Here is a 26,589-nt window from a genome sequence, read left to right on the forward strand (position 1 = left end):
ACTTGACTGCGGCTCTCCATCCCTCCACGTGACCATGGAGAAGGGCTCTCAGAAAACGCTGACCTCTGTGGACAGGGATGGGGTGAGTAGTGGGGGAAGGGGCAGCAGTGGCGTAGGAGGTTAAGAGCTCGTGTATCTAATCTGGAGGAACCGGGTTTGATTCCCAGCTCTGCCGCCTGAGCTGTGGAGGCTTATCTGGGGAATTCAGATTAGCCTGTGCACTCCCACACACGCCAGCTGGGTGACCTTGGCAGGCTGAGTCACAGCCACCGAGACTCTCTCAGCCCCACCACCACCTCACAGGGTGTTTGTTGTGAGGGGGGAAGGGCAAGGAGATTGTAAGCCCTTTTGAGTCTCCTGCAGGAGAGAAAGGGGGGATATAAATCCAAACTACTCCTCTTCCTCTTCTTCTTCTTCTTCTTCTTCTTCTTCTTCTTCTTCTTCTTCTTCTTCTTCTTCTTCTTCTTCTTCTTCTTCTTCTTCTTCTTCTTCTTCTTCTTCTTCTTCTTCTTCTTCTTCTTCTTCTTCTTCTTCTTCATATCCATCTTATTGGCTGGTTTAAAAATAAATGTTCTGTTTTGTAAGATAGTGTGGCAAGAGGAGCCTCGTGGGATATTTCAGGCACTTGGGGGATTGATAAACAAAGGATTCCAGAGTTGTTCTGCAGTGGTTCTCCCACAGTGCTATCTTGGGGAGGGGGACAGGGGCTTGGCTCCCAGTGCACATCTGTACAAGACTCAGTGGCAACATCTGGTCTTCCTCAAGAATGAATAGGACTGCAATGCAATTTATACAAATATTTTGTGATGCGACGTGTTCTCCCAATAATTATTTTCAGAAGGTTAATTTGAACACTAGTTGCTCCTATTATGCCATCTAAGAGCTGAGAGTTGAATGTCGTTTCGCTCTAGCTGAGTTCTGCTCCTGATATTTGCTTCTGCATTTTGCTCTGTTCTCTGTCCAACGTAGGCATAATTGTTCCTTTTCTGAGTAGTGCTTCTTTCAGTTCGCCATTCACATAAGACATGCTGAATCCTGTGCTTGAGGGTTTAAGCCAAAGACTTATGGAAAAGTGGGCTTAGAAGGAGGTGTTTGAAGGGAAGGAGGAGGTACCACACCTGAACAGGTGCTCTGGGAAGGGGAGAGGGCTCAGCCAGGCTTAGATTTATAGGTGACAAATTTCCTAGGGGCACACCTTTCACAGGCTTTAGGTATATGCTAAAGATGGGTTAGCACATGTTAGACCAAGGGTTCCCAGCATTGTTAAGCCTGCAAGCTGAGAAGAGGCTCAACTCTTGTGTATTTGTGCCTATTTTTCTGTGGTCTTTTAGCCACTGTCCTGTTTCTTTGCAAGCAGTGGGGGGGGGGGGCAAAAGTGCCCAAACTGCGCACTTACCCCGTGCATTTCATTTCACACTTCCACTTAAGTTAGACAGATCCCCCCAACTCCTTCCCTTCACATTCTCTGAGCAACTCGCCACCCATTTTCCAAAAAGCAGTGGCACCACTGTTTGTCTTTGCACTTCAGTGCCCAAAGCCAGCCATGTTTCTAGAGCGTCTGCACAGTTTTCGTACTGTCATGGTGCCTTTTTAATGTGCGTGCTCCCCCTAACTTTAGAACCCGGCTATGCCCCTGGTTCTATTAACCTGGTGAGTTTTTCCTTAGAAACCTTCCTGGGGCTTCCATTAACTCCAATTTACAGCCGGCAATTCACTTTTAATTGCGAGTGGGCAGGGTGGATAAAAATGTGCTCAGTAGATAAATATGTTGCAGAATCTATTGCAAGATATAACGCTCCCCCAAGCAGACAATTCAGCATGGGTTCCTGGAAGGAAGCAAATGGAAAAGCAGTGGGCTAGGACACCCGGATGCAAATCTCAGGCACACCCGTTCTAAGCAACCAGGGTTATGCGACCGGATGGTTCTTGGACACTGGGCAGCTGTACCGTGGTTTGCGGCGATATAAGAAGTGCCCTGCCTGACCTTTGACAGGAGTCCACAAGGGTTTGCCATAAAACAGCATATTTTCCTTCCTTCTTAATATCAGTTTAAAGTCCCTCTCTGATTATGTCCTCCCTTCCCCAGCTATGAATGGAGCAGTGTTGTGATGGGCGGGTTCTTTTTTTCTTGTCAGCCAATAGGGTGTTTGCTTTGCAAGAACTCGTGATTATGTACGCTTCTAATCTCCCATATCAACAGCCCTTGTATTGATATAGTTAAAGTAATCTACAAGTTAGAGTCCAAAGAAATCACAATGTCTCCCTTGCTTTATGTGGAAGCATAAGAATCGAAAACTGCCATTTTTTTTATACACCTTCAGCTGAGGGTGAAAGGAAGGGGGGGTGACCTCTTCTAACCCCCAATGGCTGCTTAGACAAATCCTTTGCCCTGAGACTTAAGGCAATGAGGCTGCTGCGGATACTTCTGCACATATTAAGAAACACCCACAATCTTTCATCATATGCTCCAGCTCCTCCAGGCGTGCCACTTTTAGGCTGAAGTTCATCGGTCAGAATAATTCCCCCTTCCCTCTGAGCCGTTACAAGCAACTTGGCAGGGATGGGGGTGGGGAGGGAGTTGGCAGCGTGGGAGCCAGGTGTTACTCTGATATCCGCCCGATAAGCCTCTGCCACTCAGTCGGAGGAGTGGGGAATTAAACCTGGTTCTCCAGATTAGAGCGCGCCTGCTCTTAACCGCTACACCACGCTGGCTAACCTTTGTCATATAACTCGCTTGGCCTCTATGGCAGTGATGGCAGGGGCGTAACGAGGCAGCCCTGGGCAAACTGTAGCCCTGGGCAAAACCTGAGTTGGATGCCCCCCCCCCCCATGGGCGGCCACTCCACCACAACCAAAAATTTTTTTGCACCAGGACATTGGTGCCTGCAGGGGGTGCCTTTTTAGACATATCAGCACCATAATTTCAGCATATCATCAGGAGACTGTCCTTATGCTACTCCCCAAGTTTGGTGAGGTTTGGTTCAAGAAGTCCAAAGTTATGGACTCCCAAAGGGGGTGCCCCATCCCCCATTCTTTGCTAAGGAGATGGGGGCTACCCTTTGAGGGTCCATAACTTTGGACCCCCTGAACCAAACTGCACCAAACTTGGGGGTGCCATCATCTCCAGATGATACCTTGAAATTTTGGTGCCGATACATCCAAAAATGCACCCCCTACAGGAACATCCTAGAAATTTGCCCAAGAATCTTTGTTCTTCATTGAGTTTTCTGCATTGCTGTCAATGGGGGTTGCAGGCTGTGGGGGGCACATTTCTGAAGGCACAGTCTCAAAACTTTCAGGGTATCATCAGGAGACTGCCCTAATGATACCCCCCACGTTTGGTACAGTTTGGTTCAGGGGGGCCAAAGTTATGGACCCTCAAAACTGTAGCCCCCATCTCCTATTAGCTCCCATTGGAAACCCCTTTGGTGCCACTAGCCTAAAAACTGTGCCCCCTGCAGGCCAAAAATGGAAAACCACTAAAATACCCAAAAACGAACCCAGCATTTTGATGCCCCCCCCAAGGTGATGCCCTGGGCAGCTGCCCACCTTGCCCAATGGGCATTATGCCAGTGAGTGATGGTGAACCCTTTTGAGACTGAGTGCCCAAATTGCAACCCAAACCCCACTTATTCATCGCAAAGTGCCAACCCGGCAATTTAACCTGAATGCTGAGGTTTTAGTTTAGAAAAAAAATGGTTAGCTCCCTCTTCCTCCACCCCACCTACTCGAGCAGGGGGCAGCCTGCTCTAGCCTCCAGCAAGTCCCACATGCACCGCTCTGTGCCTCTCTAGCATCTCTGCCTCCTCTGCGCCCCCCCCACCTTCGGGCAGCAGCCACCTGGAGCACAGGCACCAGGCCCGCCAGCCGAGTCCTCCCTGCTCACCGTGGTGCGCGCACGTTGTGCTCAGTGGCCCAGGCCAGCCTAGATGTGTGTGTGTGTGTGGGGGGGGTGATTTTCCACCCCCACATGACGAACTCTGTGTTCGTGTGCCCACAGAGAGGGCTTCGAGTGCCACCTCTGGCACCCATGCCATAGGTTCGCCATCACTGCTCTATGGTGTTGCTGGACTCGCTTCCAATACATACTTTATTCTGATTGTTCCACTGCAGACGAAGGTGGCTGCCCTCCGAAACTGGTTTTTTTCCCAGGGGAACTGATATCTGTGGGGTGGATATCAGCTGTAATGTTTGGAAGATGTCCAGGTCTGGAATTGCCAACCTTCAGGTGGTGGCTGGAGATCTCCTGGGATTGCAACTAGCTCACCTGGAGAAAGGGGGACTCTGCAGCATTACACCTCCTGGGAAGTCCCCTCCCTTCCTAAATCTCACCTTGCTCAGGTTTCACCCTCCCAAATCTCCAGGTATTTCCCAATTCTTCTCCTGGTCCCACCTGGAGGTTGTCAACACTAGGCTCACCTTTTCTAATCTGCCATTTCAGGCAATTGCCCAGCTAGTCGGGCTGGGCATCCACATGGCACTACATGAGGGGGAGAAGCCCGTAGCACGTGGCCCGGTCATAAGCCCACGGCTATCAGAACGTGGCTGCAGGCAGGGATTGGATTTCCATCTAATCTATCAGGGAGAGTGATTTATTGTCCTCATTAAAACCGGGAACCTCAAGTGACGACTAGCAGAACGGCCGTGCTCAGCAAAAAAAAGGAGATTAAAAAAACCCGGAAAGAGAGAGAGGTGGCATAATTCATCAGCATGCCAAGCGGCTGCCTCGTTTGGGTGGTCACGTGAAGGCGGGAAAGGCCAGGCCTGGCATCAGAATTTGGAGCGGGGCTTCCTTGTTTCTGCCTTAAAGTCTGCTGTGTACCTCCTTTAGGCATGTACTTCTGTAACACCTATGTTAAGAATAGGATGACCCACAACGGGGTGGAGTCTGAAAAGAAGCAGAAGGCTGCAGAACTCATGAGGCTGGAGGAAGCGAGGCTACCCAGCTGGGACCTTGACTGATTTTTATAAGCCCTGAACGCCTTGTTTAAGGTCTTTTGTGTATGTAATTGGTAAGAGTTCTTTTGGGGACCTTCATCATCTCGAATCCAGTTCACCCAGCCTCTGGAGTCTCCATGAGCCAACCACCAGCAAGAAGAATGGACTTGGCATTATCAGACTGTAATTGGAAGGTCTTGGAATGAAACCTGAACTGGACCTTGGAGGTCTTGGAATGAAATCTGAACCGGACCTTGGAGTGTTAAGTTAAATGTTAATGTTTGATAGGTGTCATATGTTAAAGAAAGTAAACCGTTTTGTTTAAAATGTCAGACCTTCCTTATGAGGAGAGGCTGCAGCGTTTGGGACTCTTTAGTTTGGAGAGGAGATGTCTGAGGGGGGATATGATTGAAGTCTATAAAATTATGCATGGGATCGAAAATGTTTCTCACAATACTAGAACCAGGGGGCATTCATTGAAAATCGCGTCGGGGCGGAGGAAGCTCCCAAATTAGCGATCTGATCTACACTACAGAGAAATACCCCTTCACACAACGTGTGATTAAAGTAGTTGCTTTGGAATATGCTGCCCGTATGGCAGGAGGTGGGATCCAGCAAGGTTCTCCACTAGTTCCTGGAGTAGGTTACTAATTAGACAGATTTCCATGGATGAGAGGGGTTACTAAGTGGCTGCCAATCTTGATCCTCGCTTGATCTCAGATTGCAAATGCCTTTAAGTTAAGCCCAGGGTGCTCAGCGTGCAGCCAGCCAGCAACAGGAAGGCCATTGCTTTCACCGATCCTGCAGCGTGAGGTCTCTGAAGGCACCTGCGTCTGCGTGGCAACCGGAAGTAGCAGAGTGCTGGACTAGATGGACTCTGGTCTGATCCAGCAGGCTAGTTCTTATGTTCTTATGTTCTTATAGTTGTTGCAAACTCCTTCCAAGTTCTGCCCCACAGAACCCACAAGCTAAGGTTACACTTCCACATGCTAAACAGTGAAAATATGCGATTTTAAAGGGAGAATAGATTTAGGGTTGCCATCCTTCACGTGGGGCCCGGAGAGCTCCCAAAATGATGTCTGATCTCCACACTACAGAGAATAGTTCACCTGATTGAAGTTGTTGCTTTGGAAGGTGTGCCGTATGGCATTATTCCTCACCCACTCTTCAAGCTCTACCCCCCCCCAAAACCTCCAGGAATTCCCCCACCTGGGGTTGGCAATCCTACAGCCTCCCCTATTGCCACAATGGTTTTAGTAGAATTGTGGATGTTGCTGGAATGGCATTGTTGGCTGCTCTGAGCTTGTGTACAGCAGAGCGAGTGATAAATGTCTCAGCTAAATAAAATAAAGTAATGGCCACTGATTTCCCAAGGGCAGCAGCCTGGCTGGGCTTGCCAACTCCAGGACAGGAAATTCCTGGAGATTTTTGGGTATCCCTCGAGGAAGATGGTCTGGGCAAGGAGTCTAAAATCTAAGACCGATTTCTTTGTCCTTTCTATTGCTTGCTCTTCTGCTTTCTTCGCAAAACAGGATTATTGTGGTAAATTCAGACCATGACCAATACAACATTGTATTCCCCCCCCACCATGACATCTCTTAATCTCTGCCCATGTGAATGCAACTGAATATTGCAGACAAGTGTTTTCTGCTGCTCCAGAGACTAGGACAGTGATGGCGAACCTATGGCACGGGTGGCAGAGGTGGCACTCAGAGACCTCTCTGTGGGCACGCACAAACAGAGTTCATCATGTGGGGGGGGGGAATCGCCCCCCACACACACACATACATCTAGGCTGGCCTGGGCCACTGGGCTCGATTATTAACATTAAACCTAAGACCTAGTTTTGGGGAAGCAGTATAGGTAACCCTGTTAAGCACTGTTAAACCCCACTGATTTTCATGCAAAGAACTAAAGCGCGATCCTTTACCTGGGAGTAAGCTCGGTTGCTGGCAATGTGACTTGCTTCTGGGTAAACCTGAGTAAACAGGTCGTGATTCACCCGTTCGAAGAGTTGCACAGTTGCTTCAAAGCAAAGCCAACAACTACCACCAAGCTTACTCCCCAGTAACACACGCCTCAGAGCCAACCATTTTTTCTAAACTAAAACCTCAGTATTCAGGTTAAATTGCCATGTTGGCACTTTGCGATGAATAAGTGGGTTTTGGGTAGCAATTTGGGCACTCAGTCTCAAAAAGGTTCGCCCTCACTGGGCTAGGACAAGGAGTAATGGATTCAAAGTGCAGGAAAAGAGAATCCACCTAAACATTAGGAAGAACTTTCTGACTGTCAAGGCTGTTTGACAGTGGGATATGCTACTGTTGCAGACGGGATCCTTCCTATCCCGTGCTTCGAACAAGCTCCAATTTCCACGCTGTCTTCTTGGCCACTGGCAAATTGCTTCCCAACTTGTCTGCTGCAGAAAGAGACTGTTCGCTGGTTTTTTTTGTCCTGACGTGCATGCTAACAAAACTTTCACAAAGACACCTGCAAAACTTCCAAAGGAAAACCAGGGGTAGCGTCTTCTACCAGAGGCGGGAGTTGGAGTGTATGAGATGAATGAGGGTCTGCAGCCAAGTATTTCTCCGACCACACAAACTAGAGACGAACGCTTTATTCCAAAGCGCTGCTGGGATTAATTTCCTTCGTTATTGCTCAATCCAGCATGTTGCGAGAAGAGACATGTTTGCAGCCGCTATTCCAGCAACAGAAAAGTGCCGCTTTAAAAGCCAGCCACCGACAGAGCTAGCGTGTAAACCTGCCTAATGCAGAGTAGGAACACTGGTCCACAGCTTATTGGAACTGGCATTGTCTCTTTGGCCGAGGAAGGTCTTTCCCAGCACCTGCTACCTGAGAGCCTTTTTTAACTGGAGATCCTACGGATCAACTGAGGATCTTTCTGCACACGATCAGCTGCCAGGCCTGGCTCCTCGCCCACTTTGGGCTGAAGACTGCATGCTTACAACACTGATCTTTGAATGCATCAAGGAAGGCATGAGAGAGGCATGCGGGACTTGGAAAAGTTTGGGGCCAAGCTTCCAAAGTCATTAGGGCTGTAAAGTTTATTGATGGGTGTTCCCTGCCAAGCCCAGGAGGTATATATACACACACGTCTGCTTCTCCACTCTGAATGAGTTCTGCCCCTTACTACGAACAGAGGACTCCCGGAACTCAGTTCAGAGAACAAAATATTGACCATGAAAACGAAATCTGAGGAAGATCAGACAAGTTCAGGATCTGGGGAGCCCAGGAAGGGGGTGAGTCTCTAATATTCTCTCTCTCTCTCTCTCTCTCTCTCTCTCTCTCTCTCTCTCTCTCTCTCTCTCTTTTCTTCCTCCCCTCCCCCAAAAAAGAAGTTTTGGTCCAGCTGTTTCAAAGCAGTAGCAGTCTGCCTCCAGCACAGTTTTTGGGAGAGGAAGGTGGCACAATTGGTGTGAGACAGAAATAGCTTCGGTAGCTTGAAGCGGTCTCCAAGTGGCCAAGAAGACAGCGTGGAAATCGGAGCTTGTCTGAAGCATGAGAATATCGAAGCATGAGAGGATATCGAAGAGATAGGAAAAGTGCAGAGAAGGGCAACGAGGATGATTGAAGGATTGGAGCACCTTCCTTATGAGGAGAGGCTGCAGCGTTTGGGACTCTTTAGTTTGGAGAGGAGACGTCTGAGGGGGTTAAGATTGAAGTCTATAAAATTATGCATGGGGTAGAAAATGTTGACAGAGAGAAATTTTTCTCTCTTTCTCACAATACTAGAACCAGGGGGCATTCATTGAAAATGCTGGGGGGAAGAATTAGGACTAATAAAAGGAAACACTTCTTCACGCAACGTGTGATTGGTGTTTGGAATATGCTGCCACAGGAGGGGGTGATGGCCACTAACCTGGGTAGCTTTAAAAAGGGGCTTGGACAGATTTATGGAGGAGAAGTCGATCTATGGCTACCAATCTTGATCCTCCTTGATCTCAGATTGCAAATGCCTTAGCAGACCAGGTGCTCAGGAGCAGCAGCCGCAGAAGGCCATTGCTTTCACATCCTGCACGTGAGCTCCCAAAGGCACCTGGTGGGCCACTGCGAGTAGCAGAATGCTGGACTAGATGGACTCTGGTCTGATCCAGCAGGCTCGTTCTTATGTTCTTATGTTCTTAATAGGAAGGATCACGTCTGCAACAGTGGCACAACAGAGCCAACGGCTAACACGGAGGAGGCGGGGGAACATTATTTTCAGTTTTGGTGAAGGGGTGGTCAGTTCAATGGTCCATCCTACAATCCCGGCTTGCAGAGCTACACGGCTCTCTGGGGGCAAAATGCTCAATTCATGCATGGTTGTATACAATTGGAGAGTTGGGCTCTTGTGTGGGAAGTATTGTGGGGTGCATCTGTGAGACCCTGTGGTGCAAATGGTTAAAACATCAATAACATCTTCCACCATATGTCAAATGTGAAGGCTAAGATCCAGAACATATTGTCGATGCTATGGTGGTCAGTTCAGATTATGTGAACATGTAATAAGGAGAGTGCCTCTGAGCATGCATCAAATGCCCAGTGTCTATGTTGCAACTGTCCTTACTTTCAGGTCTTATTTTCTCATCCTAATAAGCTGCTGTACCTAATTTTGTCTCCCTGCTTCCCCAGTTTGGTGGTGGAAAGCTACCTCCAGGCCCTGCCAGGAGGTTGGTAACCCTATATTTTAATCCACATAGCTGTTCAGATCTGCAGTGGCCAATCGGAAGCCCTGATGGCTCCACCCACTTTCTAGCAACACTAGGTGGGCTCCAAAATATGTTGCCTGGGGGACCCGTGCATTATTATTTACTACGTGAATAAAACTTGGCATCCATATAAAAGGCTTGCTATGAATGATCGTGGAGTCATTGCACTATCCCAGTGATATAGATCGGAGGAGTTAAGAAGGGGATGTGGCTTGCTTTAAGGGCACTGAGTTTGCAGCAGAGAAGGGGCTTGAACCAGCCAACGACCTCTCAAATGGTTTTCTCAGCTGTGGCCACCCACTCGAGAAACAATCAAGTATTTACTCTGCAGCGAAGTCCTTGCCACCCCTCCCCCTTCTGCTGCATTCCTGCCCTTGAGGCATCTAAATAGCTGCATGTGAACCCCTCCAGGAAAAACATGTGCCCGTTCTGAGAAATCTCCCAGTGAACAAGGCCAAGTGCAGAGCAATCAATCTGTCTTGGCGCTGCTGGGAGATGAGCTCTGGAGGACGTCAGAAAAGATAAGAGAGGGGAAGAAGCAGGACATAGATTGATTGATCTATGGCTACCAATCTTGACCCTCCTTGATCTCAAATTGCAAATGCTTTAGCAGACCAGGTGCTCAGGAGCAGCAGCAGCAGCAGCAGGCCGTTGCTTTCACATCCTGCATGAGAGCTCCCAAAGGCACCTGGTGGGCCACTGCGAGTAGCAGAGTGCTGGACTAGATGGACTCTGGTCTGATCCAGCAGGCTCGCTCTTATGTTCTTATGTTTTTAGGACAGATGCGAAGGCTGGCCTCTGGTTGGAGGCGAGGTCTGGCTTCTCGGGAAAATACGATCTGCCTGCCAGTGCCAAGCAAATCCAGAGGCTTTAGCAACCCATTGAAAGTGGACCCTTCTATTGGCACTGCTGGGCTGGCAAGGGCTCCGGAGTTCCATGGGAGTCAGGAAGGGCACCTCGTTTACAGGCTGGGAGCTTTTGACACTGCCAGGGTCTTCTTTGTGCACGCACCAAAGGCTGCTCTTCCTCAGTCTCTCCAAGAGGAAGCAAAATCAGGAGGGAGAATAGATATACGCCTTCCTGCATGGCTGAAGCGATCGGGGTGCTGAGGATCCTAGCCCCCAGATCTCTTTGCTTGCCCCGTCCCTGTGCAAACATGATGCGCACAGACCAAGACTTGTTATGTTACATGTTCTGTTGCATCTATTTACGAATTATGCTGTGGTACTTTCACACTCACGTATAGGGTTAAGTTTTTTTGGGTACTGTGAGAATAATAGCCATATACTGAATTGTGAGAAGTCAAACATTATGTTTTTTGCAAAATCATGGAGACCCTATAATTGGAAAATGAGAGGCAACTCTACTGAACAAGTTAAGTGGTTCAAATAACAGTAGTGGTTTGGCGATTACTCACTTCTGCTTCACTAAAGGCAGTCAATATGTTCCGGCAGCCTTTAGGGTATGTAACCCCAAATTAAGTTCACAACTGTATGGTATCCCCATTTGGATTAATGCCTTTAACCAGGCTGTCGAAAGACTGCAATCATGTTTTCTTTGCAAAATTCTTGGTGTTCCAAAACATGTCACCTACGCAGCTCTGTGTCTGGAAACAAACCGAAGCTGTTAGTAACAAAACTGTTAGTAAGTTTTGGCTTAGGCTGCCCAACAGATCTGAACCTTATCATCTTACTGAGGCTATCCTAGCCGATTATCAATCACTGGTGTGGCTTAGATGTACTGAAAACAAAATAAAATCGACAGGAATCTCACTAGACTGCTTATATTTACCTTTCGGGGGGCGGGGGAACAATCTTTGGTACAATTAAACACAGATTATTAGACATTGAGCTTCAAGAACTTGGCAGTCAAGCCCAGAAATACTTCCTCCTGGAGCGTAGGGATCTTGCTAAGGAGTCCATCATTGGTGGCCTATTTTTACCACCTGACTGATCCGCAACAACACAGAGCGGATACGCTAGTCTAGTGAGATTAGATGCTGGACCAGATGGATGACTGAGCTGATCCAGGAGGGCTGTTCTATTCATGATTCCTTCTTTCTTCTTGGCCGCAGCGAATGACCATTGTACTCGGCCTTGTGACCTTTATCGCTGCCTTTGGGTCATCGTTCCAGTATGGGTACAACGTCTCGGTGATCAACTCTCCAGCTCCGGTAGGTTAAGAGTGGAAGGATGTCACGTCGAGCCTTCATGCACTTCTTACTGTGTTTGCCAGGGTCATAGACGGGCAGAATGCAAGCAGTGAGAAAGATGCGCCTGATAAAGCCCATTTTACATGTAATCCTGCTTGCATGTGACACTTTGCCTGTTTAGATGTAGTAACACACCCATCTACGTTGCTCAGCAATTCTAGGAAGGGCCACAGCTTGTAAACAAAGCACATACTTAACATGTAGAGAGCCAGTGTGGTGTAGTGGTTAAGAGCAGGTGAACTCTAATCTGGAGAACTGTTGATTCCCCTCTCTGCCACTTGAGCTGTGGAGGCTTATCTGGTGAACCAGATTACCTTGGGCACTCCATCACATGCTAGCTGGGTGACCTTGAGCTAGTCACAATTCTTCGGAGCTCTCTCAGCCCCACCTACCTCACAGGGTGTTTGTTATTGGGGGGGGGGGAAGGGAAAGGAGATTGTAAGCCCCTTTGAGTCTTTTTACAGGAAAGGGGGGTATAAATCTAAACTCTTCTTCTTCTTCTTCTTCTTCTTCTTCTTCTTCTTCTTCTTCTTCTTCTTCTTCTTCTTCTTCTTCTTCTTCTTCTTCTTCTTCTTCTTCTTCTTCTTGAACAGTGGTTCTCAGCCTGGGGTCAGTACCCCTTTGGGGGTCGAACGACCCTTTCACGGGGGTCGCCTAAGACTCTCTGCATCAGCGTTCTTCATCTGTAAAATGGATAAATGTTAGGGTTGGGGGTCACTACAACATGAGGAACTGTATTAAAGGGTCGCAGCATTAGGAAGGTTGAGAACCACTGCTCTAGAAGATAACATGGTGGTGTTCAGTTAACAGGATTGCCAAACTCCAGGTGGGGCCTGGAGTTCTTCTGGAACTCCAAGTGATCCTCAGGCAACAGAGGTCCATTCCCCTGGAGAAATTGACTGCTTTAGAGGGTGGACTCTAGGGAATTATACCACCCTTCTCAGGAATCTCCAGGAATTTCCCAACCTGGATCTGGTAATCCTTTTAGTTAAGGGGTTTTGTGAAGTTTGTCCAGCTGTCTGCCTTAGATCTGTTTCAGCATTAAGCCAGCTTCGTGGAGATAGATCTCTTTGTGGAACCTGCTACCGGGGATGGCAAACCTTGGTTTGTTGTGGATGATTGTGTGAGACCGTGACGGGCTTCTTCTGCTCACCTTCCAGTTCATGCAAGATTTTTACAATGAAACCTACTTCCAACGGGACGGGTCATACATGGATGAGGACTTGATGACAGCTCTGTGGTCTCTCACGGTGTCGTTTTTCCCCCTTGGGGGCTTCTTCGGGTCCCTTATGGTGGGCCCCATGGTGAACAGCTGCGGCAGGTAAGAATCTAATTGTGCTCAACATTGTGAGAGGAATTATCCAGCAGGCAAAGTCGGGCAGAGAAATATGTCAGAATCTTTCTTGCCTTCATCATGGATTGTTAGAAGGGAGCTTGGCAAGTCTTCGTTCCCAGACTTGGTTTTGGATGCCCTAGATCTTAAGTTCAGTCTCTGGCAGGAAAGAATTGGACAAAACTGGTCTTGGGAAATAACTCTGTCTGTAGGCCAAATTTGCCTCATGTCCAAGGGATGACTACAGCTCCTTAAGGAGTTCCAGTAAAGTGTGCAGACTCAACTTAAGCCCACTGTGTAGTCTTTGGTTTGGTTGAAATAGGAGCAAAGCAGAATGGTTCAATTCAAATGGTTCAAGGAATCAGTGTAGCTCTCAGAACCCTACAAAATGTCCCAAAGAAAAACCAACCCTTTCCCCTGCAGACAGAGAACAGATATGTGCTTTGTTCCATTTTTGGTCAACAAACATTCTGTAACCTCTAAGGTAAATTGTACTAAATCCTCCTATTTCGGGCCAGGTTTAGAAACCTTGGGGGCCATACTTTGACCCTCTTGGTTCCTTGTATCATGTGATCCCCACGGGGCTGATTGCTGTAGTTCCACTTTTTGACCATCTGTGGTGGTGGTGCAGCTGAGTTATGACTAGTCGTGGCCTCCTCTTGCAGGTTGCCCTGGTGGTATGTGGAATAAGGTGGGCGGGCTATGGTTCAACACCGTTTCTGGGTCCTGTGCATGTAATATTCCCCCTCCTCCTTCACAGGAAGGGCACTTTACTGATAAACAACGTCTTCTCCATCATCCCTGCCATCCTCATGGGAATCTCCAAAGTGGCTAAGACCTTTGAGGTGATCATAGTTTGTCGCGTCATCATTGGGATATGCGCAGGTAAATAAGCTTTGCTGAAGCGGAAGAGTCTATCGCTTGATAGAGCACATGCATGAAATCGTAAATTCAAGAGCTGGGAAAGACCCTCCTTTTCTAGAGACCCTGCCACTGCTCAGTATTGAGCAAGATAATTGCAGGGATCTGACTGGAAAGGAGGCAGCTCCATATCCTCAGTGGAGAACAGACTCCCATCTCTTTGTTGACAGTGCAGTTTTCCAGGGAGGTTAGGAAACCAAGCAGACTATAAGCAAGCTCAGCGTTGGAGCCATTCACCCACAGATGGCTCAGACATGAAGCCAAATGGAGAACCTGCCTCAAGCCCTTGATTTCAGATATCATTGACAGGCACCTAGCTGTCGCTTTATCTGGAGCCTCCCACCCTTTATTGTCCCCCTTTTCTCAGATTTTTCAATTGTACGCTCCTTGGGGCAAGCACGTGTCTCCTTGTGCTCTGTAAAGTGACATACACACCAACAGTGCTGTATAAAAAACAGACTTATTTCATAGAATCATAGAGTTGGAAGAGACCACAAGGGCCATCAAGTCCAACCCCCTGCGATGCAGGAACACACAAACAAAGCACTCCCGACATATGCTGATCCAGCCTTTGTTTAAAAACCTCCAAAGAAGGAGACTCCACCACTCTTCGAGGCAGTGAATTCCACTGTCGAACAGCCCTGACGGTCAGGAAGTTCTTCCTAATGTTTAGGTGGAATCTCTTTTCCTTCACCTTGAATCCAATACATCATTTATTGTTATATATTTTAAAAATGAAATGTATGTCCTAGAGCAAGGGTGGGCAATTATTTTTTCCATGGGGCCGCATAAGAAACAGAAAATATTGTGGAGGGCCGGGCCAAAAGGCTGAACTCAATTCTGCATAATAGGGACTGATAAGTTGAAGACAGGTGCACAGATCAACTTGGAATCAGTGGCAACAGTTCTGCATACAACACTATTTGGCACAAAGAATCACAGACTTAACCTACCTGCATAGTTGTCCACTGTGACAATCAAGCAAGTGGGGAGACTTAAGTCCCTTGACCTACTTTTTTCATCGACTGGTGCTTTTGAAAGCCCCACAGAAGCCGGCAGCCAAGGCAACCAGCTTCTGTGGGGCTTTCAAAGGCGCCTCGCTCCCCAGCAAGGCAGGGGGGCCAGTCAGGGTCATCCGGCGGGCCGGATGTGGCCCGCGGGCCGTATAATGCCCAGGTCTGTCCTAGAGAGTTAGTGGATAAGTCCCATAGAGAAGGAATAAACGGAAGTTTCCCCCCACTCCTGCACCTTCCCACCGTTCTGTCATCCTGTGTTTCTTTGAATTCATGCCATGCAAATTTGCACCTCTGTTGGTTCAAGGTGTTTGATAAACAGAGCATAATTGATTGTCAGTGTACCAAACAAACAGGAGGCAGATTTGCAAGAGCTGCCTGGCCCTCTCCAACAAAGCAACAGGTTTACAGTAGAGGTCAGCTGGGATGACGGGGTGTTTAATTGCTGTTAGCAGTGTATATTTAATGCTGGCTCCTAGTAGCTAAACATTTTGCTATTGAATCAGGGTTTCCCCCCCTTATATTTATACATCTTGGACATGATGGAATAGAATGCTAGGATATTTTTTTTTGCCAATCTGACCTGAAATGCCTTGGGGGTGGGGGTGGGGGTGGAGGCATGTCCTGTAAAATGTGAAGTAGGCATGTGACTTGGTTCAGCTTGAGGTTTATTTCCCTCTTGGGTCATTTCTCTTCCTCTGTCAAACGTTCAGGCACAAGGGCAGGCAAGCAGACAGTCTGCCCGCGACTGGCAAAACTCAAGGCTAAACCAGACATTAGAAGGCAGACGCATTTCACAATCTCCCAACACTTGAAGCAGCTGGATGTGATTCTGAACAGAGAAACCCCCACTCCACATTTTCCTACTCAAAATAGCATACAAGGGGGAAATTGCTGGTGGTGACTGCCGCTTAAGTCTCTTTCTCCCATGGCTGCTTTGCAATGAAATTTGCAGCCCTTCACGGCTACTGTTTTTCATTTTAAGAAACATTCCGCACATGCAGAATAATGCACTTTCAAACTGCTTTCAGTGCTCTTTGAAGCTGTGCGGAATGGCAAAATCCACATGCAAACAGTTGTGAAAGTGGTTTGAAAACGCATTATTTTGCGTGCGCGGAAGGGGCCTAAAACAGTTATCCTTGTTGAGAAACAGTTGCCACTGCTGAGTAAGGTCTAGGTGAGGTTCAGAACCAGTTGTATGGTCGTATGGAGGAGGAACTTTGTGGCTAACGTCAGCATCAAGTTTTCCTGGGGCCACAGTTATGCGTTAAAATTGATAAAGGGAGGCCAGTCAAATCAGTGCTATTTCTTGCTTGTTCAGAAAAGTAAGAATTTTATTTCCTGGGTCTGTCTGAGGATTCTTTGCAAGCATCTCAGCAATTGCCAGACACCCTCTGTGTGTGTGTGTGTGTGTGTGTGTGTGTGTGTGTGTGTGTGTGTGTGTGTGTGTGTGTGTGTGTGTGTGTGTGTGTGTGTGTGTGTGTGTGTGTGTGTGTGTGTGTGTGTGTGTGTGTGTGTGTGTGTGTGTGTGTAAAGTGTCAGGCGGTTGGCAACCCTACCAGTAGCTGGCCGATGGATTCCTGCCTCCCCTTCTGGCTGCCCTTGTTAACACCTTTCTATATCATCTCCTTGAGACCTCTCTCTCCTCTTTTCTCCCCAGGGCTGTCTTCCAACGTTGTCCCCATGTATCTTGGAGAGATGTCCCCCAAAAACCTCCGGGGGGCTGTGGGGGTCGTGCCTCAGCTCTTCATCACCGTGGGGATCCTGACAGCGCAGATTTTGGGGATGCGGATGGTCTTGGGTAGCGTGGACGGTAGGTTAGGAAGCGAGATTGGAGCCTGTGAATGCATGGGGATGCAAACTAAGAATGGCTGCAAGCAGTGAAACGCTCTTCTTTCCCTCTGGATGCAGGCTGGCCCATCCTGATGGGACTTACTGGGGTCCCCGCAGCGTTGCAGCTTATGACCCTGCCCTTCTTCCCCGAGAGTCCCAGGTACCTGCTGATCCAGAAGGGTGATGAAAAGGAAGCCAGAGCAGGTACTGTGCCCGCTAGACTATCTTTGCAGATGGAGAGAGGGTACAGGAGACCAGAGGCGTAGCTCTAAGGGGACAGGGGGTGCACGACGCACCGGGCACGCACCCCTGTGGGGGTGTGGTGAGGGCGTTCCGGGGGCATGGTGAGGGTGGGACGGGGGCGGAGGACACACCAGTGTACCGGGTGCTTTCCCCCCTTGCTACTCCTCTGCAGGAGACAATGGGTGTGAAACCCCATTCAGGCTCAGAGGTGGGATCCAGCAGGTTCTCACAGGTTCCCGAGAGTAGGTTACTAATTACTTGTGTGTGCCAAGAGGGGGGTTACTAATTGGTGATTTTGTCACGTGATTTTTGCCTTAGTTACGCCCCTCCTCCCAGCAGTGGTGCGCAGAACTTGTAGCAGTCTAGCAGGAGGTGCACTGGCGTGTGTGGCAGCCTGCGCCTGCGTGCATTCGTTTCCCACCCAAGGACCGGCACAGCGGCTGCGTCCTTGCCACAGCCCCGCCCAGGAATGCCCCGCCCCCAGAATGTCCGGCCACGCCCCTGTCGTGCCCTGCCCAGCCCCATTGGTGCTACGCCACAGTTTGAATCCCACCACTGTTCAGGCTTCCAGCAGATGACACAGTAGCCATGTCCCAGCCACGCTGAGAGAGCCCCTATTTGGGTATTTGGGTGGGGTTTGGCCATTTTGTGGGAAGACACTTTGGCCTGCTGGGGAAACTCACGTCTCTCTCAGAGGATGCAACTTCCCTGCTAGTTCACAGAGGGTCACTGGTGCCATTTTCCTTCTCTTCCCTTTCCCCTCTAGCTCTGAAGAGGCTGAGAGGATGTGACGATGTGGAAGATGAAATGGAAGAGATGAGGAAAGAGGACCAAGCGGAGAAGGCCGAAGGGAAGATGTCCATTTTCACCCTGTTCACCTACCGGGGCCTTCGGTGGCAACTCATCTCTATCATTGTCATGATGATGGGCCAGCAGCTCTCTGGGGTTAACGCGGTAAGTAAGAGAACAGCCTGACTATCTGGTTCTGGTGGGTTTCCCGGGCTGTGTGGCCGTGGTCTGGTGGATCTTGTTCCTAACAAGCTTGGAAACAGCCTGGAAAACCCACCAGAGCCAGTTGAATCCGGCCGTGAAAGCCTTTGACAAAGCCTGATTATCATTTGAAAGGTAGCCAGGGTTGTTTTAATTTATTTATTTATTGCTGCTGAGTTTTAATGGCTTAATTTTATGTTGTATTATTTGCTTTTGGGAACAGCCATGTTGGGAGCCGCCTCGAGCCCTTCGGGGATGAGGCGGCCTACAAATTTAATAAATAAATAAATAAATAAACAAAAGAGCTGCAAACTGCAGATATGGGAGGAGGAGCATTAGGATGGCCAGGCCAACTCCTCACTGCTGCAGGGATTTGATACTTGGAGTCCTGTTAACACTCACCGTCCATCATGACAAATAAATGGAGCTTCCATCTTCAGAGGCAGTGTACCTCTGTGTACCAGTTGCTCAGGAGCAACACCAAAGAAAGACTCTTGCCTTCATACCCCGTTTGTGGACATCAAAGGAGCAAGTAGGCCATTGCTTTCACATCCTACATGTGAACTCCCAAAGGCACCTGGTGGGCCACTGCGAGTAGCAGAGAGCTGGACTAGATGGACTCTGGTCTGATCCAGCTGGCTTGTTCTTATGTTCTTATGTTCTTAAGTAGTTAGTTGGTCTCTGCTGGAAGGAGGGTCCCAGAGTTAGAATGTCTGCTGTTTTATTCCAGTATGAGATATGACTGACATGGTTTGGGCCTGCAGGTGTACTATTATGCTGACAGAATCTACGAGAACGCCGGAGTGAAGAAAGATGACGTGCAGTTTGTCACTGTGGGGACAGGCGCTGTAAACGTGATCATGACTCTGCTAGCGGTAAGTCTCTCTTTTGACATTCTAACGACTTCAGTCTCTCTCTCTTTCTCTTGGCATCAGAGAGGGCCTTCTCATAGGTGGCATCAAAGCTCTCGAACTCACTCCCCAAGGAGATTTGCCTGTCCCCTTTTGTTCCCACCTTCTGCTGGCGGATGAAGACTTTTAGTTTGCTTGCCATTCCCTCAGCAATCCTTCCTTCCTCCTCACTGTCAAAGTTTTTCTTTTAATTGTACTTATTCTAAGCTCTGGTTTAACTTCTTTTAGTGGGGTATTTGTGTGATGGTTTTAATGGCTTTTACATGGAGATGTTAGTTTGAATATTTTAATTTGCTAGGCACCTTAGTGGACAGAAAGGCTGGATAAAAATATGATTAATAGTAGCAATAATGATATTATTTATCACATTTTTATGTTGCACATTCTTCAAGGATCTCAGGGCAGTGTACCTGATTTCCATGATATCCTCATAACAACCCTGCGAAGTAGCTTAGGCTGAGAGCTACAGTGACTGACCCAAGATCACCCTACCTTGCAAGACATTTTAATGGGGGAAGAATCAAACCACTGCACATTAGTTGGAAAGCTAAACAACTCTGCCCTCTTCTTCTGTGCCCTGTAGGTTTTCATCGTGGAAAAATTGGGACGAAGGATCCTGCTTCTGGCCGGTTTTGGGATCTGTTGTGTAGCGTGTGCAGTGTTAACTGTGGCTCTGAATCTCAAGGTGTGTAACAGAAAGCCTTTTGCCTGAGGAGACAGGGGTCAGGGTTACTAGGAGCAGTGTGGTGGGATCCCAAGAATTTTAATAACTGGAAGGAAGGAGTTCCCGATGGTGGTGGGATTCAACCAGTGGTGCCGCCGCACACACGCACCTCCAGTCCCTATTGGGCAGGGAGGTTGCTTTAGTAACCCCTTCTCGGCACTCAGAAAAAATTAGTAACCACTTCTAGAGAAGTGGTGAGAACTGGTTGGATCCCACCTCTGGGTTAGGGCTAGGGTCAAACGGAAGGGAATTTTCAAGCCTAAGGCGGAAAATGCTGCCAGCTGGCATCTCCTTTTGGAGAGGGAAATTGGGTGGCTTTGAGCGAGTCACACTCTTAGCCCCGTCAGACTGAGGGTGGGCATATTGAGAAAGTGGGCAGAACGAAGAATGGTAATGTGTAAAGCGTTTTACATGCTGGAAAGCACTGTTAGGACTGAGCTGAGCTAACCATGAGGAAGGCCACCATGTTGGTATAGCTTAGCAGCATTGTAGTGGTTCACCCAAAATAAATGTCAGTAGCCCTTTGGGTTATTGCTTCCATAGGTTTCCTTCCAGTTTACCCCTGGCATATGGAACAGGCTGGGTGGAGGGGGAAAGGTTATCTATCCACTTCTGTGTTGGTTCTATAACTCTAAAGAGAGGCCAAATCTCCCAACAGACCATATCGTGGATGCCATACATCAGCATAGCCTGCGTCTTCTCCTACGTTATTGGCCATGCCATTGGAGCAAGTAAGTTGGCGCATCTCAGCTTCGTTCCCTCTTTGCTCAATTTGTCTAGCGCAGTGATTCCCAAACTTATTTGGCCTACCGCCCCCTTTCCAGAAAAAATATTACTTAGTGGCCCCTGGAAATTAATTTTTTAAAAAATTTGAATAGCAATTAAACAGAAAGATATATGTATTAATGTTCCTACCTGTGGCCATCACCGCCCCCTGGATCGCTGCAGCATCACACTCAGAGGTGAAATCCACTTCGAGGAATCGCACTGGTCCTGGCCGTGGTCAATTCATTGACCTTTAGGTTTGCATATATTCCGTGATGTCATCTGTTTATGCAAATTGTCTTTTTTTTTTACAAATCTCAACTTAGTATTTGATTTTTTAAAAAATGGCACAAGCTTTCGCATCATCTCCTACTTGACCCTTTTAACTGGCGATGCCAGGGGTTGATCCTGGAACCCCCTGCGTGCTGAGCCGATGCTCTGCCGATGAGCCACAGCCCCTCTTCCGGCCCTCACAGCTGACAGTGTTGCCTTGAAGTCCTATAGAGGTTGGCTGCTGATTTTTTTACACATTGGAATGGAATGGGAAATTGTCTAATCAACACCTGCTCTCTCCCTACTAATTCAAGTTTATTGTTAAACGACTTTAATACACATGAAGACCCCATGAATTCGAGCATCAACATCAGTACTGGCTAACTCTATTCAGACTGACAGTGACTCTCCAAGGTCTCAAGTAGAGGTCTTTCCCATTACCCCTAATTGAGGCCTTTTGGCAGGAGATGCTGGGTATAGAACCCGGGACAGACTGCATGCCCATCCTTTCCCCAAACCAGTCAGTTATAAACACGAGAAACTTGGTGGTCTAAACAAGACCTGGAGCATTCAAACAGCAACAGTGCCAGCAAGAAAACTAAATTTATGTTCAATTGCCAGAACAGAGAGGAAAATATTAATACAGATTAATGTCTTTCTAAGTGATTACATATGTTCTCGCAGACTTGTGGTCTCAGTTTCTCTGCATCGACTGCAGAGCTGCCAGCTTCGTCACTGTCATATTTCATTTCACGGAAGATAAATGTTTTTGGCCGCCTCACGGACACTTGGAATCTTGTGTGGGAGATTCTCAGTGAATCTCTTCCTCCTAACAGCAAATGTAGAGCAGTGAAGAATAGAACGGCACATGGTTTCTGTAGGGATGCTGCTAAATGCCGTGGCCTCACGTTCAGCTTGAATATCCCATTTTGTTTTTGCTTTTCCCTTGTGTGAACCGAACTGTTGAAGCAGCGGATTTACTCGGAGTAGACCACCTTGCAGGACGCAGTGTAGACAAGAACTGATAGACACAGTCACCAGTTCAGTTCTATTTATTGCTATCTACTGACAAAGTGCTTCGCCAGACCACAGGTGTTTTCAGGCACACATCACTCTGCTGTCTGTGCTAACTATATACAAAAGTGGTACCGATCAGGTGCCCTCACCTTATCAGGTTTGCACATGGTACAAGCTGTGCACTCGGTACTAATCTGCACACGGCACCTGTTAGAAGGAGGGTCCAGCTGTCATTTAGCTTTTGCTCATCTAAACATTTACACATGTTCTGACAAGTTACACATGTTCTGCAATTTTTTTTCCTACACCAAGTCTAGCTGGATGTGAGACTTTTACATTTATGTACCAATCAGCATAGTTAATAATGAACTAGCTGGACCAACAGTCTAACTTGGTATAAGATAGCTTCACATTTGTACAATGGCGCTCCTAATCTGTTTGTTTTCTTCTGCTCCCAGGCCCGATCCCAAGTGTGATGATTATAGAGATGTTCCTACAGTCTTCCCGTCCTGCCGCATTCATGGTGGGAGGCTCTGTTCACTGGCTATCCAATTTCACGGTCGGACTGGTCTTCAGTTACATGGAGGTGAGGAAACTAGGCGCTTGAAAATCTCTCTCTTGCTCTTGTTCTCTGCTTAGCCATTTAGCTACCTAATACAAGCAAGCCCTTAGTTAATTAAATTTTGTTTGCATCCCCCTGCTGACTGGGCTGCTCACAGCATTTTTGGAAGGAGGATTTTGGAATCTGTGGAGAACTGCGAGGCGAGTTGTTGTTTGACTTTTGTTCAAGCAAACTCACAGGGAGCTCAGTCTGCACCTGAAGAGCCAGGTCAGAAACGACAGGATTGGCTCCTTCTCTCACCTGATCCCTGTTGGACAGAAAGCTGTAATACCATTCCTGGCCATCAGCACTGGTTTACTCCAGATATTAAATCCTATTTCGGCTGCGATGGTCATTTCTTCCCCATTATTTTTCCCCGCCAGCCTACCAGAGAACGTTGACAGGAAGTTTCCCCCTGTATGGGGAGACCTGACAACCCAAGCTGAGACATTGTGACTGACTAACATGGTGAGCTCCTTAGCTGAAGGGCAGTTTGAAACCCGGTCTCCCTTCGTGGCTACACATTCTTAGCACGAGCAACCTTGGCTCTCACAGGAAGTTCTTTTCCACTAACAACAAAACGTGATCTTTTGCCAGAAATACTACAGTCACAGGAAGTTCTTTTCCACTAACAACAAAACGTGATCGTTTGCCAGAAATACTACAGTCTAGAAAGCTTTCCCACCTCCATCCGTTAATAGAGTATAAACTTGGCCTAACTTCATCTAAATCCCAATGCATCTTGAATGCTGTGGTGGTTCTACGTGGAGTAAGGCAAGGGCTGAATGAACAGAACTTCTATGAACACACCTTTTCTGATTTGGGTTTCTTTATTCCACCTCTAGAAGGGACTGGGGCCCTACTGCTTCCTGGTTTTCTGTGGCATTTGCTTGGTCACAGTCATTTACATCTTCATCATTGTCCCCGAGACCAAGAACAAAACTTTCATGGAAATCAACCAGAGCATGGCCAAGAGGAACGGTGTAGAGCTGCCAGTCGACAAAGAGGAACTTAGGGATTTTACAGCTGTGTCCGTGCCTTACAGTGAGAAGCGGGAAGAGAGGAACAGTGCGCTTTGAGATGGTCCCAGTGTTTTCCAGGATAGGCTACGGTTTTGTATCTATTCCTTCTGGGACCAGTCTTGATGCCATCCTCATTTGGCTTATTCCATGCTGCGGGTTACCCCCACCCTGTGCATCCTTACTCCAACTTCTCAATAAGGGCAAAAGCTCATGCAAGAGGCATTGGTCTTGCTTCAGGGGTCCGAAATTTTGTAGTCGCTGGCGATGATACACCTGTTAAAGGGCTTGCTTAACCAGAAGATGCTTCTGAAGAAGTTATCCCTGTTTCTGAAATATTCCTTTCCACGCACAAACAACGAGACAGGAAGATAACTTGTCAGCAATGATTTGCCAGCAGGATACATTTAGGAAATGGTTCTGTGATCCTGGCAGCCAGCTTCAAATATGTCATCCTTGAAATCCTGTAAGGTTGGGCCAGAGTGCTTTGTGGAATATATTCTAGGTAGACAAATCGTACTGTGATCTGGATGGTCTAGGCTGGCTTGACTTTGTCTGATCTCAGAAGCTAAGCAGGGTTGGTCCTGGTTTGTACTTGAATGGGAGCCCACCAAGAAAGTCCAGGGTTGCTATGCAGAGGCAAGCAATGGCAAACTACCTCGGCACATCTCTTGCCTTGAAAACCCTGCAGGGACGCTGCAAGTCAGCTGCGACTTGACGGCATTTCCCACCACCAAACAGACCCTACTATACTTTGTCAGTCTATTTCCACAGACAGAAGCATAAACTGGTTCCTCTGAGAAATCTGTGGAGGAAATTGGTGGTGCATCATTTTGAAGGTTTTACCGAAAGGCTCTCAATCTCATTTTAAAACATGGCATGCAATGCCTCTGTGCCCCAGGTGCACAGGGTGCTACAAGCACATGCACGCATTGTATGCCTTTAAAAATATCTTGAAATTTGATTGATTGAGGGACAACAAAGAAACTTGGTGCAGAAAAGGCATTCGACAGGCTAGATTTGGAATAACGAGTGTTTAACAACTTGTGTGTCATGCAGAGTTCCTCCCCCAGCCTATCACAGTGTACAAGGGGGCACCTTTAATGCTAGCGGGAAGTCCTTCATTGCATTGCATTTCCCTCTGGGCTAAAGGGGTCTCTTGTTTCTCTCGTTTAATCCCACACTGAAGGCAGGAAACATGTGACAATTTATTCATTCCACTGCGGAAAGCACTGCAAATGGAAACTTGTTCCTCCTGATGACTGGTCTGGCATTTATCACAACTAGCACCTTAAAAAAAGGACCTTCACTGACATATCAAAATTGAGGGGTTCGCTAATGTGATAAGTGACAAGATGGACTGGAATAATTCTGAAATTCTTGATTTTGTGAAGTGGTATGGAAGATGCCAGATGTTCTGGTGCATAAGTGTCCTAGCTTTGATGCCTATTAAAGGTTTATGATGATGAAGTATCCTAGCTATTTGAAGGGGCGGCAGAGTCTGTTACAGCCTGGGACTTATTCTCATCTCCCCTGTTTTCACTGGACCAAATTTACAAGTAATTTAAAATTAAAACAATATGGAACTCCAGTGTTCTGAGCTGGGTCTAACTTAAGAGACATAGCCTATTTAAGAGAGAAGTTGGCATTCCTCAAATGTATTATTATACTTCTACTTGCCTTGAAAACTCTTTGTCAGGGTCACCATAAATCAGTCATGATAGCACTTAACACACATATGCATGGGGGAAAGAGGACAATTTTTCTTCCACATGAAAGGGGTGAGATGTATAGATATAGACATAGTTATATGGTGCATGTCCTGTTCGAATCAGGAACCACATTTTGCTGCTACACATTGTAAAAAATCTGAAGGCATCGTGGTTTCCATGAAGAAAGCTAGCTTTTCATGGAGATTCTTATCTAGCCTTCTCCCTGACATGGTAATCTTCTACATGTGGAGAAGGCTTTTGTGTTGAGTACTCCACCCAAAGCCTGAATTGGTATAGATCAGACTTGACCGTGTGTTCCTGCATTGCAAGGGGTTGGACTTGAAGGCCCTTGGGGTCTATTCCAACTCTATGGCCCCTTCCGCACACGCAAAATAATGCATTTTCAAACCACTTTCACAACTGTTTGCAAGTGGATTTTGCTATTCCGCACAGCTTCAAAGAGCACTGAAAGCAGTTTGAAAGTGTATTATTCTGCATGTGCGGAATGAGCCTATGATTCTAGGATTCAGACAGAGGTTTATCCCCTTACTGTGAACTAGTCCAGAGTAGGACATTTCTTCTACCTCTGTAGTCCGGGGCCAAGGACAACCTCAACTTACTCTATGATGTTATCCGAAATCTTTTAATTAAATGGGGTGTCCAGGAGATTGAGGTGGGCTCCCCAAACTGATTTAAGTACAAGAAAATGTCACTTTTGTTTCTGTTTTGCATGCTGGTGGTTTCCTTTTCTTTCCCCCTTTTCAAATGGAGTAGCTTGTTTCATCTTAATATCACTAAACATACATACACACAAGCTTAAGGCATGATCACCGTAATGGCTGGTCTTGATGTTTTTGGTTTTTTTAAAAAACAAAAAATGAAACAGTATTTGTGTATGAGAAAAATAAAAAGGTGGGTGAAGGGGAAAAAGGAGAATGCTGTAAATATCTTGGTGGGGATTTGTGTGTGGTTTATTTCCTTTTGATTTTTATCCCCTTTTTGGGGGGGAGAATGTATTTTGTACAGATGATCATTCTGTTGTTGTTTTTTTTGTAAGTGCAACAAAAGGAAATAAAAGCCTTTTTATGAAACCTGAAAAGATGTGATTTTGGTATTGATGTTCTGAGCCAGCTGAGCAGATTTTTGCCTTCTGTGGTCAGAAATCCTGGTCTGGGTGAAGTTTGTAAGCACGATCCATAAAAGGTTTAGGGATAGTCTGGGATAGAGACGTTTCTTCAAGAATCTGTTGATTTGGGGGCAGGCACAGAGATGGAGTTATCTGCAAAATCAATTTATGCACAGCATAAAATCCTGGCATTGTCCTCCCCCTGCCCCTTTTATTCTTGCACCAACCCTGTGAGGTAAACCAGGCTGAGAG

The 26,589-nt window shown here is 47.3% G+C and overlaps 1 protein-coding gene across 1 annotated transcript; it reads left to right on the top strand.

Moving 5' to 3' along the window:
* LOC125445422 (solute carrier family 2, facilitated glucose transporter member 5-like) lies at nucleotides 1–25,577 on the top strand. The gene is made up of 12 exons (XM_048518426.1): nucleotides 1–82; nucleotides 11,719–11,817; nucleotides 13,017–13,177; nucleotides 13,950–14,074; nucleotides 16,784–16,936; nucleotides 17,035–17,160; nucleotides 17,966–18,153; nucleotides 18,954–19,064; nucleotides 19,684–19,785; nucleotides 20,483–20,555; nucleotides 22,338–22,465; nucleotides 23,326–25,577. Exons 1-12 carry the CDS (start codon nucleotides 35–37, stop codon nucleotides 23,557–23,559), a joined length of 1,548 nt encoding a protein of 515 aa, XP_048374383.1. The 5' UTR covers nucleotides 1–34; the 3' UTR covers nucleotides 23,560–25,577.
* The last annotated feature ends 1,012 nt before the right edge of the window (nucleotides 25,578–26,589 follow it).

This window comes from Sphaerodactylus townsendi, linkage group LG16, assembly GCF_021028975.2.
Source record: "Sphaerodactylus townsendi isolate TG3544 linkage group LG16, MPM_Stown_v2.3, whole genome shotgun sequence".
Lineage (NCBI taxonomy): Eukaryota > Metazoa > Chordata > Lepidosauria > Squamata > Sphaerodactylidae > Sphaerodactylus > Sphaerodactylus townsendi.

Bases quoted from the DNA above. Each gene is read 5' to 3' on its own strand.
- LOC125445422 (XM_048518426.1), top strand. From the start codon at position 35: ATGGAGAAGGGCTCTCAGAAAACGCTGACCTCTGTGGACAGGGATGGG. The intron at 14,075-16,783 runs GTAAATAAGCTT...TTTTCTCCCCAG, and splicing joins CATCATTGGGATATGCGCAG to GGCTGTCTTCCAACGTTGTC. The intron at 17,161-17,965 runs GTACTGTGCCCG...TTTCCCCTCTAG, and splicing joins TGAAAAGGAAGCCAGAGCAG to CTCTGAAGAGGCTGAGAGGA.